The sequence below is a fragment of the Ruditapes philippinarum genome, unplaced genomic scaffold (assembly GCF_026571515.1).
Source record: "Ruditapes philippinarum isolate M1 unplaced genomic scaffold, ASM2657151v2 ctg136_1_1_1_1, whole genome shotgun sequence".
In the NCBI taxonomy this organism is placed as follows: domain Eukaryota; kingdom Metazoa; phylum Mollusca; class Bivalvia; order Venerida; family Veneridae; genus Ruditapes; species Ruditapes philippinarum.
Window position 1 is genome coordinate 57,832 of NW_026861872.1, and position 13,878 is coordinate 71,709.

General features: G+C 31.5%; 1 protein-coding gene across 1 annotated transcript in view; it reads right to left on the reverse strand.

Annotated features, from left to right (window-relative positions):
* Positions 1-13,878, reverse strand: part of LOC132717198 (leucine-rich repeat-containing protein 51-like) — a 14,127-nt gene continuing 249 nt past the window's right edge. The window contains exons 2-5 of the mRNA XM_060700619.1: positions 10,275-10,387; positions 6,983-7,203; positions 3,683-3,823; positions 1-2,200 (exon numbers count right to left, since the gene is read on the reverse strand). Coding sequence (XP_060556602.1) covers positions 2,048-2,200; positions 3,683-3,823; positions 6,983-7,203; positions 10,275-10,387 — 628 coding nt within the window. The 3' untranslated portion in view covers positions 1-2,047. The remainder of the gene's footprint in view (positions 2,201-3,682; positions 3,824-6,982; positions 7,204-10,274; positions 10,388-13,878) is intronic.

Here is a 13,878-nt window from a genome sequence, read left to right on the forward strand (position 1 = left end):
TCTTATACTGTTTCTTTAATTAAACATAGAACTGGAATGTATACAACTTGGCTAAATGCTTTCCATCTGGCAGTACACATTACAACCTTTAACATATATCACAACCTTAATGCATATATTTACAATAACTTTTTATACATATCCTAAAAAAAATTTGTTTACATATGCTAAAAAACACAAACGTTCACCTAATTATTATTTTGGAAAAAAATCAAAATCTTAAAGTTGTTTTAAAACGATTTTAACAGTTTGAAAACAATTTTACCTTTATTCTTATAATTTGTGTAATTTGTGATCATTTAGCTACATTTAGTATAAAAAAAAGAAATTTCATATCTTAGATGAATATTTTTATAACTTTTTTTCTACCACATTTTTTTTTTGAATGAATTTTCTTATATGTTTAACAGTTTTCATACAACTTGATAGATCATATTATGGCGTTATCATTAATTTTGAATTTTACTCTAGTGCATTTCACTATGCCAGTGTTGCACCAACAGTGGAAGTGTTACACCTGACCTATTATAAAAATTTCCATCAAAGACCCAAATACAAATAATAGATCAAGATATTCTCACAGTTAACATTTATAATTTTCAACCTTGTATTTTAAATTATATCAATCAAACTGTTCAATAATGTCATCTTGTCAATAACATGATTTTATAACACACTCCTTTACAATATACACATTCATTTTGTCTGTTTGTACTTCTGAAAATCATAAAGACAATATGAAATAGCAGGTATATATGCCTACAGTAACTGCCATTGCCGTTTCCTAAAACAAAACATTCATACAATGATCATACAAACAACAAAGACAGTTTTCATAAACACAACAACAATAAACAGAAACAACAGCATGCATTAGGACAACTTCATATTAAAATCACACTTATCAACAGCATGTCTCATCAGTTTTTTTTTACATTGCTTTACATTTAAATTCACACGAAAGGTATATCATACTGGTAAGTCTAAATCAGTTGACCGTAAACCTTTAAGTATACAGTGACTTAATTTAATACAAAAGCAACAAGTCAAAAGACTGATTTGTGCCGAGGTTATCTTATAGTACACAAAGTGTCTATAGAATAATTTCTTCTTGGTACACCTATGTTAGAATAATAAACAAGTAATAAACAGGTACTATGCATCTTTATGTTGTTGCTTTTCATATAAATCAAATTTTAAATTTGCCAATATTCAGTACTGTTGCATTCACTGACAGAAAAACTTTGTCAGAAACATATCAATGAAACATTTTGCAAGACATGGATTTTAAGGAGGTCTACCTTTCGTTTTTTATTACAATTCTGAACTTTTCTTGTTTACTGTTTACTGTATATGACAGATAAAATTTAACAACTACCTCTGGAACATAATATTTCCTATATCACAGACTTGGGCAACATAATATCTAAATAAACACATTCAATCTTACATCACAGAAATAATATATATGGCAATGATACAGTTTATTCTGATAAAAATATTTTTAAACAAATGGCTACCATAGAAATACAAGCACAATCTGTATACATGTAGTAAACAACAAATGAAGACTTAACAAAAAAAAACTTAAAAGGAAAAGTAAATAAATAAAATCATTACATATTATCATTATTTTACAATAATTACTTTATAAAATCTATGGTCTATTCAAAAACATGTAGGCCTACAGTATTACTAATTTACTGTAAACATTATAATACTATTATCTTTCCTTCTATTACTGTAGAAAGGAATGAAAGAGTTAAGAACATGATTTTCAAATTAAAAATACTGAAAAAAAAGCATTTCACCAACACTTGTTTCCAGAATTAAGATAAAACACACATGTTTACACATATATGGTAAAAATCTATGAACATATCTTAGAACACAAGTAAAATCTGATGACCTTTAAAAACTACTGAATATCATTATCAGGATCAAATTCCTCTAAAAGTCATCCTTTATATGTCTGTGTGTCAACAAAATATATAAAATGATTAATTAAAATGAACAATTTACACATAAATTGATAAAATCATCAATGTTATTCATCCTCTTCAACCTTTTTCTTCTTCTTTAAACCCCAGGAATTCATGCCTTCCAACGTTTTGGCCGTCTTCATCTCAGCCTTGGTTACACGGCTGAAGTCAAGACATTGTAATTGTGGAAGCTTACTAAGCACCAGAAATCTGTATCCCTGATTATAAAAACATATACACAAATAAATATATATACACATGTAATTGTAACAAACCACAGGCGCTAGACGCACTATCACTATAACTGTATACTCTCATATAATAATGATGAAGAATTCTTCATATAATATAGTAAATAAGCATATACAGTGATATTGACTAGTCAAAATTGTCTAGCGCCTGTGCATCAAACATATAAAACTAATTAAACATTTAATATAACAACAGTCATGTCACATGACACCAGTACTTGCTTTATTTATAATTATAGTGACTCAAGAGTAATCTCTATGCTTGATTTGGTAATTTATATGGATTGTTAGCGCCATTTGTAAAATGCTTGATTTGGTAATTTATATGGATTGTTAGCGCCATTTGTAAAATGCCATTAATATCTTTGTTCACTCAACAATATTTTACTTTTAAATACATTTTCAAAATCTTCATGAAAATTAGCATAGATATGAAAGCATGCTGCTTTAACAAGGAGAAGACATTTATGGTAAAATATACTAATCTTATGTTTAAAAAAAATTCCTAACATGTTAAATTTATCTTGAAACATTGTACTTACTTTGGTATTTTTATGAAACTTAAAATATTGGTAGATGGCAGTCTGGAGATTATGCACATCTTTTTCTTTTCTTCCTATGTTGAAAATTCTGGTTGCTATGGCAACAAATAGCCTGGGCTGCGTTTCATGGAGAGTCCTAAGTCTTAAGTTTGTCTTAAGTCAAAAATTGTGACAATTTTGCGTTTCAAAGAAAGTCTGAAAAAAGGTCCTAACTTATGACTCCTAAATTTATGACCAAAAACAGTCCTAAGTCTAGGAGTGTAGGTATCTTAAGATTGTCCTAAGTTAAACCACTCAAAAATCAAACAATTTTTTGTTGAATTTTGTTTTGAAAACTATCTAGAATGATAGATAATGGTCTAACTAAGAAAATAAATCCGAACACCAATATCTTTAATTCAGTCATTAACGCTGTACAGACGTTTAAAGAGTTGTTTACATGACGTCACAATGTAGCGCCAAATATCGCGTGCAAAACAAGACGCATCTATAAATAATAATATTACTGCGCGCTGTACATCGTAACCATTTTTTTACTATGAAATTAAATAAAACGGTTATTTTATCGTTTTTCTTGAAATGTGGTATATATTTTCACTCAACAGGATAAGAGGGCAATACATTACTTTTTATACTTGATATTATCAATTACATAGTAAATCCAATCCGGGATTATGCGCGTGCCATTGTATTTTGTAACTTTTTTCAGGAGAGCGAATTGGTCATAAGTCTTAAGTTTAAGACAAAAGATAGGACAGTTACTTGAAACGGTCTTAAGTGCAAAAACTTTTTCTCCTAAAGTTGGTCATAAGTCCTAGGATTTAGGATTAACTTAGGACTCTCCATGAAACGCAGCCCTGATGTTTAAAAAAAAATTCCTAACATGTTAAATTTATCTTGTACTTACTTTAGTACTTTCAATCGGATTTCCATGCAACGTGAGTTTACGTAAATTCTTTAGAGGTATCAGTTGATCTATCTGGGCGGGGTCAGCTATTCCGTTGCCATGGAGATATAATATTTGTAAATTCTCAAACTCAGTTAGCTCCTGTAAAATGTAATTGATGTAAGAATTTATGACTACTTTTATAGTATTCAGAATCTTGAAATTCATCTCAAGATTCAAATGATATCATACTAGCACATGGAAAGCATGGTACAAGCAATGGTTTGTATGAAATACAGATACCTAAATCATGCAGAGTTATCAATTAAGACGATACTTTTATGCAAGAAAAGTGCCTATGCATCTTTTTTCCTGCATAAACATGTGCAAAAGGCATCTGACTTATTAAATCGCTCCCCCTGAGGGCTCGGGGTTTAAATGTGCCGGCGTGCTTCTGCAGATGTTAATACGCGAAAAAGATTAACTAAACCCTTTATCAATTTTATACTGTTATACCAGTGTATGAAGTATTATTTCCATCACTGTAAACACCATGCAAAGCTTCAAACAAGACCTCTACTTTTTTAGTGCTGGATAATAAATAGAAGCAAAAACCAAAAGGGGGCATAATCCTGCAAACATTAGCAGACTTACTAAAGTTCTGCCTTTTTTAAATGGCCTCCTTTATGACTATAAACATGTATATCATGTTTGAAGTCAAAACCTTTTATAGTTTCTGAGAAAAAAACAACACATTAACAAAAAAAGTTAACCAACGACTACATTATGAGTGGGTCATGACAATAGCTCCACTTTTATTTCCTTAAAAGTGAATTCAGAACAGTATACAAGTTTTGTCTATCCTGTGTATCAAATTTGCAAAAGAAGGTAAAAAAATCCAAAAGGTCTAAATGCTCTGTCAGCATTTGTGAAAAGTGAAAAAAAAATTATAGACATATACATGTAGTCTACCAACAGATAATTGTTTTTTCCTTATCTCATTATAACAATTAGCACATTTTCAAATAGTTTTCTACAAAGTTTATGCTTTTCCAAACATTCAAGACAAAGTTTTGTTTACCAATTTGTATGAAAAATATGGACTGCACTAAATATAAAACTCTAAAAAGATTCAAATCTCCATGCTTCAAAATGTAGGCATTTCTAAGATTTTTGAATTGAATTATAAATTATATACATGTATATATTCATATCAAGAGCGATCAGTAATCACATGTGTCGCCTCATGATGGCCAATTTCATGTTGGACAAATTTTGTGACAGACAGACAGACGGACAGTGCACAACTAGACTTGGTACTTATCATTCCTGTAAAGTTTGGATAAAATTGCACCAGTAGTTTGTGAGTAGTCCGAATGAGGAGTAGTCCGGACAAGCTTTTGCGTATCTGGCAACACACAGAAAAAAACACCTTTTTATCAAAGGGCCATAAGTCAGACAAAAATCATTCAACCAGAAAACCTGTGCAATATGCACAAGGACTTGAGCCACAGATCAATCCTGTAAAGTTTCATTGAAATTGCATTAGTGGTATAAGAGAAGTAGTCCGGACAAACTTTAAAATTAAAAATTATTAAAGGGCCATTACTCTGACAAAATCATTGAACCGGAAAATGCTGACAATATGCACAACTAGACTTGGTACTGATCATTCCTGTAAAGTTTGGATGAACTTGCACCAGTAGTTTATGAGGAGTAGTCCAGACAAGTTTTGTGACGGACAGACAGGCGGACGGACGGACAGACGACGGAGAAGTGATCCCTATATGTCGCCACTACTCCGTAGAGGCGACACAAAAAGGGATCTATAAGCTGTCTGAGGGAATATTTTTCATAAAAGTTATGTGGGAAGTTCACAAAGTTTTACAGCATTTCCTTTGTTACAAAAGATCAGAGTTATGTCTACCAAATGCCAGTATACAAAAGTAGCAAAAAATAAAATGAATTCTGACCATTTTCCAAAGATTTTTCACAGTTATTAACAGTTATTATTCTTCTTGAAGGGCCTCAATTTGAAAGAGAATATTCTCGTTCAAACATTAATGACAGTAATTTTCTGAATGGCAATCAAGAGAATGACAGATGGTCAAATAGGGGACATTAAATCTACATAAAATTTCACATTTCACATCATGATTTTTTGGTTTTCAAGAAAGCCAATAGCTGGTTATTAAAAAGGGTAGTGATAAATATACAATTATTGCTGACATCAAGGGTACTTTTTGAATGCATCTATGGATACCTCTTAGTATAATAGCCAGTACCCTCCCACATAAGAAGTACTCAGTGGTACCCAAGATGACTGTGTGGCCACAGCATCCGCACAGTCTGATCAGGATCCATGCTGTTCGCTTACAAACCCTTTTACAAGTAGAGAAACTGATAGCGAACAGCATTGATCCTGATCAGACTGCGCAGAGGCGCAGGCTGGTCTGGATCCATGCTGGTGACAAACCCACTATGTTGGTTTTGTCATGATGTGGCTCAAATGATGTTAAACAATTTAAATAACATAAATTTTCAGAAGTGACTGGCATTCTCTATCAGGACTGCATTCCTTTACACCTTTCTCCCATTCCTTGCCATGATTTCTTTGGTGTAAGCTCTAAGGTCATACAGGTAAGAATACAAATCAGTCTCAGCTTAAAGTAAAATTTTGTTGATCTTTTTCAGTTTAACAACATCACAAAAATATATGTACAATGCACAAAATTGTTGATTGTAGCTAGAATCTTTGATGAAATGGTTTCAAAGATTTTTTTGGAAAACATACTGCTGCTGTGCATATTTGATAAAACTAAAAAGATAGAGGGGAAAAAATCTTTGTGATCTCTTTTATGGGTACAATAAAGCAGTTTTGGGGTATACCAAGTATACTTGAAGGTACACAGAGAGCCTACAAGTAGTACACAGGGTGAGAAGAACCTCAATAGCTCTATTATTCACATGTATGTTTACCTTTTCACTAAGTCCCATTACCAAAGTAATGGAGAGAACATAGCTCTAAGGCTAATAGGCTCAACTGGCTTGGTAAACTATTGAGTATCAATTATACATGTAATCTATCAAACCCCTGCAAAGCAGCCCGTACATGCCTAGTACAACAATACCCTTTCTGCAATAACAGCATCAAAGACTCCACAATAAATACATGTGAAATCTTTTGGAACAACACCAATAATCAATAATTAAAATGTTTGTCTCTCAAATGTTATTGCTTAGCAGAGGTTACGCTATACATACAAATTACTAATAAACACATATAATTTGATAATGCCTTTACTTGACTGGTTTACTTACTGGTTCAATTTTTTGCAGTTCATTATGTGAAAAGTCAATCCATGCAATATCTTTCCAGTCTTCAAACTTGAGCTCTGTAAACTGTTTAAGACTTTTAAGAGTTGTAATACTATTGTTGTTAAGTCTAAGACATCTACCGTGCGACTTTCCTTCCTTATGTTGTACAGTATGTTTACCCTTGCGTGGAGATACTGGAGGCCGAGGGTCCTCATCATTTGCAGCTCAAATAATGAAATAATTTTTTACATAGAAAAACAACAATACACAATCTTTCATGAGCTAAGGGGAATTGAACATCTCATTTCATTCTAATGGACTACAATTTGTCAACTTAGTGCAGTAATGGAATAAGTCCTTTTTAATTTAATTTATTGCACTAAGCCGTCTAAGGTGATGAAATGTATATTGATTTCAATTAAACAGCAATTACTGGCAAAAAGGCAATTAAAAAAGTTATAAGGCAATTTAAAAGTTCTTAAGGTGACAACGGAGTCAATTATAACTGAAAATACCTAAAATGAGATTTTTTGCTAAGTAGATTTATCAACCTTTTCTGAACACATTTGTGATTTTATTTTGGAAGCAGTTAGTCCAAAAAATGTGTTTTTAAACGTTTTAAAACGGAACCTATACTATTTGTATCTGCTATTCGCGTAACCTGTCGATTATCGATAACGCTCCGCCCCCTGTTGAGGCATCAATGAGGGAAATCGGTAGTTCCCTATATCCGTGAATTACAGGTCCATACTTCTCGTAATACATGTATCGTACAACTAACGTACATCTTTTATGAATATCTCAACATTTAGCCTTTTTTATAAATTAAGAAATTGTCGGCCAATGTATGTAACATAATGTATGAAACATAAATGATTAAGCATAGCGGCAAATCGCACGACCACGGGGTTGATTAAAAATGTAGTTGCTAAAATATCCGGATAATGTGTGAAAATAATTTGTCTGTCCCGTTAATCTGATAGATATTACGTTGAGTTGATAGACTTTTGTACGGATTCAAGGGCTTACTTTACATTCAACCTCGTTTTCTAACAATGTCAAGCAAAACAACAACAAAAACAGACAACATTTTTATATGTGAACGCCTATGTGACTTGTGGAAAGGTGTCCCTGACAAATTTCTAAACCATTTTAGATTGTCTAAGGATGATTATTTCTCTATAAATAAAAAAAAGATATTAAAATATATTCTCAGTGAAAATAAATTGTTCGCCAGTAAATCGGACACAGTACTAATAAATCTGGGACAAAGTATGAAATTTATTGTCTATCCCGGTAGAAACTGGATCTCTATGCCGTGCATAGATGATATTCATAATAGAAGTCAAGAAGGCCAGATCATAATGATCTAGTAATACCTTTTATTTCTATTAAAATATGTGATACATTATCAATTTGGTGGAAAAAATATATAATAATCCGTGCTTATTTGTACATCTACCACGGACTTTAAAAGACTGTCAGAAGCTTAGTTTTTTGTTATTTTATTTTATATTTTAACGGAATTTCATACACGAGTGATACTGGTATAATACAATAATAATGCTAATGATAATAATAATAAACTTCAAAAAGGAAACAATTAAATACCCCGCTAGCGGTGCGCAAATGCGTTCCATTTCCCCCCACTGAGTGCCTCAAATTTTACCGATAGTCACGTGACATGTGAGACAGATACCAGACGATCAGTAAATCACGTTAAGAATTGAAGAAATTTCAGCTATAAACTGATATTAATCAGCAGCTTTTTAATTGGTCAGATGTCACTGGGTCATAAAATGTTGTTAGAGTATGTTACCGCAACTTGTGACCCTCTCTGGTGCGATATTTGTGTATTATGCAATTATTTAGCGTGAAACGTAGGGGTCCGAGAGAGAACAGCCGATTTATGACACTTCGTTTGATGCGGGTCGGACTTACTTTGAATCGGCATAACTTTTTTAATAATCAAGCAATTAACATGCGGTTTAAAGCACATGAAAGGAAATTCATTTACGGAGGGAACCGTGTCAGGGATTTTTGTTTGCTCAATAGGCGACTTAATTATCTTTAATTACGTAATATGTATGGTGAAAAAAGTCGCATAAAATGTTTGACGTTACGTAATATCTTTTTGAGAAAAGATAGAAAAAATTTGAGACACGGTTCCCTAGATAATATAAGTATGGTTATTTTCAAAAAGTTTGATGACAAAAAATTAAAAAATGACTTTGATATGACGATTTAAAATTTTAGGATTTTTATTCAAAATCAATCATTTACAAAGGCATTTTTTTCAAATATGTTATTTTTTATAATGATCAACGACATTTAATGCACAAAGATTAAATAAATAACAATTATTACTAAAATATCTTTGTTTAAATGACATTTATGTGAGTACCACGGAAAGTGTCTGTTGTCACCTTAAAACATTAAACTTTAGTAAATTTACAATCAAACAGACCAGAATAATGAGTTTATTCAAGAGTTATCATTGATCAAAAAACTTCTTAAGTTCACAAAGGCCCATATTTCATTCAAATTCTATGCCAAGATTTATGGAACAGTGATTTCCAATTATGATCCTAATGTTAAGACATACATGTATTAAGATTCAAGGGGATACCTTTAGTAGTTCTGAAGGATTAACTTGCATGCAAAATATAAACCAAGAATTTTTTAAGTTCACAGGGGGCCATAATTTATAATTATTTATTAGTTATAGGCCTTGGATAGTGACTTCCTGATCTTAAATATATATGAAGTTGTACAAGAAGTTGCAAAAAAAACCATTAACCAGTAATGTTACGCCAACAAGTATGATAGCCCGCTATAATTCCTTAAAAAGTTGAAAAGTATTTCAATGCACACCACTGATCTGAGAAGATTGTGATAGTTTATACCCAAAAGAAATACAAAGACAAACATATATTTAACTTGAATATATTTAAAGTAATTAAAGTTAACATGCTGTCATGATACTAAGTCATTAAAATGGGCTGAGTTGTCACTAATAAAAGTGAATCTTTATCAATTTGAATATTGATTATACATTGGTTTAAATGACTATTCTCTGTTCTTAACAAAACAAAATGTCTTTTACTTTGTGTAACAAATCATACATTTAAAATGGGGTAAATCAACCTTAATCTGGGTAGAAATAATGCTAAAATGAGGCAAATTATTATGGGGCTAATCATTCTTTTCCTTTCCTTAGATTCTAAACCTCAAGTTGTGAATGCCAGTGTGACTCTTTTAATTAGTTAAAAATATAAAACTTTACTGTACAAACCGTCTATAGTTTCTAAGCCAAAGAACCCATAATTCAGTGGTTGGTCCAACTCATTGTGTGTATCGATGGTACATTTCATTTCTTGCTTACGCTTTTGCTGGTAAGGTACAACACTAAATAAAACAAAATAACATTTGTTATACAAATAAGTAGCTTAAAAAGTATTTATCAATCTAAATTACATGTAATTGACATTCAAATCATGAACCATTAATTTCATTCCCTCGTTCAGATTAATATTGTCCACAATTTTATGGATTTTTTGGTTTTGTTGAATAAAATAATCAGTTGTGATGTTCTCTAATTAAAAGAGCACTGTACTGTCAGGTTTAACTGACCAAAAACACCACAATTAAGCTATCATTTATTGATATCCTTAAAAACTCGTATCTCTTGCCTATTTACTTGGCACAATCACTTAGAATTAATTAAATAAAATTCATTATTACATTTAATAATCAAGATACACTATCAGATTTACTGTTCAGGAATGAAAATTGAAATGAATAAATTTAAATGTGTAAACATGGAAGCCTTGAACTCAAGGCAATATAAAACAAGAGCTGTCCGTAAGACAGCGCGCTCGACTTTTTTATTGCTTGCCAATAAAAAAAGTTTTTGCAGTAAAAGGCAATACAAGAATCTCTGTATTTTTAAAGTGAACAATGGCCATGAGCATTAAGATATTTAGTGAAGAATTATTTTATTATGACATAATTTATGGTAAAGTGAACAAGTGGATAGGAATGAATTTTTTTAGATTTTTTAAGTTTTTTAGTGCTTGCCTATAATACAAAACATTGACAGTTAAGGGCCATAATTCAAATAAAATCTTTGACAGAATTACCTTCTCCTGGACATGTTTTGGGAATCATGATTGTAAACAAGTATTCCAACTTTCAAATTAATATCTCAAACAGTTCAGTCAAAAAGTGGACTGGTACTAAAAACTTAACCAAGATTCTAAGTCGATAAAAGGCCTTAATTTTTAAAACAAATCCTTGACAGAGTTACCTTCTCTTGCGTACAGATGGGGGTAATGATGTGAAATAGCATTAAAAGTTTCAAAGCAATATCTCAAAGGGTTAAGGCAATAAGTGGATTTTACCCATATTCAATGTATTTTCTAAGTCAAAAAGGGGCATAATTCTGTCAAAAACCTTGACAGAGTTATGTCCTCTTGTCTGTTGATGAAGGTCGTGATGGTAAACAAGTATGGTCAGTTTCAAAGCAATACCTCCAATGGTTTTGAAATAAAGTGAGGTGGTACAAAAAACTTAACCAAGCTCAATACACTTTCTAAGTCAAAAAAGGGCCATAATTCTGTCAAAAACCTTGACAGAGTTATGTACTCTTGTCTGTTGATGGAGGTTATGATGGTGAACAAGTATGGTAAGTTTCAAAGCCATACTTGTAATACTTCTGAAATAAAGTGGGGTGGTACGAAAAACTTAACCAAGGTGTGACGCCGACGCCGGGGCGAGTAGGATAGCTCCCCTTTTCATAGAAAAGTCGAGCTAAAAATGAGGTGGCCCTGAAAATAGTCAAAATATATTGACGCACAAAAGCTAGATTCTGTTGGGCAGTACAATTAGTTGGACTACCCTGTAGTGCTGATAAGGGTTGTTGGTGCCCAAACAAAAGGCCTGCATTTCAAGCCGCCACTGTGTACTGGTAGACAGACATTTCACTATTGAGACGGTTCACACCAAGACGTTTCACTCCCAAATGGGAGTGAAACGTGTTGAAGACATTTCATTCCCATTTTATACCAAAATTATTCTGATACTTGTGCTATACTACAATCTGTCCCAGCTACAATAGACCTTAATTTCACTTAAAAAATGTAATGAATAAGGGGATTTCACTTTCTGTCAATGACTGAAAACTCAGGACTTTTAAGTTTGTATATCATAATTGTTAAAGTTTTATTTATTTATTTTTACTTGATTAGAAAGATCTTTGATCTCTTTATGTTGGCCCATCTATTTTTTCAGATATTTATTCTTATTTAGGGAAAGATATCATATATGACCGGATATAATTGTATGAAAGTTGCAGTTCTTTAAAGATGTTTATGATAATAATTTATAAGTGTTTTTCTTTGCATTAAGTATATTTTTATATCAATAAGTAAAAAAATATTCTGCAGATCATCTAACATAATATTTATCTCTTAATATCTGATTAAATTTTTTTTTGCTATATTTTTTTAACAAAACTTATGGAGGAATTTCTGTTTCCAAGACTTTGGTTTTAATTGACTGAACATTGTCTAAAATTATTTCAATGGTCAAATAAACAACTGATTAATAACTGTTGATGCTAAAGTGCAATGTTTATACAACTAATTTAATAGTGATGTCAAACTGTTAATTGATGATCTCAGTGTTTATACAACCAATAAGGTGATGAGATTACTGTTAACACCTCAATTACGTACATTTTTAACGGCTACTGTTCAATAAATTGATAAAGAAATAATTTAAATGAATAATTAATTTTATACACATTTTCCGCATTTTATTGATAAATTTATTTACAAAAAATAATAAACATATCTAATATATTGATATTATTTATTATTTAAAAATATTAATTTCTGTACTGGTAGCAGTTTCAATATTGAAACTGGTACTAACAATGTGTCTGTGTTGTTCATGAACATTTTCATTATGTTATGATCCTATTATCTTTCTTGATTTATTATAAATAGAATTTTCTCATGTTGTTACTCTTATAATAAAAATGATATTTCAGACATTTGTTTTTCATTTAAACCTGTTATCATTCAACCCATACTTAATGAGTACAATGATAATCTTCTAATAATTCATCATAATTATGTCCTCATTGAAACCAACATTTTTACTCCTAATAATTAACAGGAATTCTTCAAAACAATGTTTAAACAGAACAAAATTCACTTTCCTGAGCTGAAACTATACTGTATAGATTATAATTATTTACACATTCTGTTATATTTCAGAACAAATATACTTTTATAATCATTCTTAACATTCATAAATTCTTCTTAACAAGACTCTCAAATTCAACAAAATGAAACATTAAATTGAATTTCCTCTTCATAATGAAAATAAATTTGTTAACTTTCTTAATAAAAAACATCTAAAAAAATGGGAGTGAAACGTCCATACAATTGACAAAATGGGAGTGAAACGTCTAGGTATGAACCGTCTTGGGAGTGAAACGTTTCAATAGTGAAATGTCTTGGGAGTGAAACGTCCGACATTCCTGTGTACTAGGGGCTAAAGCACCCTTACACCATTCCTTGTCATCCCTGCCTACTAAGTATGGCCACTCCCTTGGCTTCACACAGTACATCAGCAGCTGGCTCGCAGAATATGAGAGCAACTTGATCTACTTTTATAGGATTATTTTTATTCTTGTGGAATTGTTTTATAAACAATATTAATGATTAAGACACATGCGCTATTTGTGTTTAAATATTTTATTGACCGTTTGCAGGTGTAGTTTAAGCCAGGGGATAGGCTCTGTTCCCTCAACAGACCCACAGGCACGAGTATCGGACAGGTTTTATTATCAATCTGGTCATATTTTTTCTTCTCAGGTCTGTACTCGT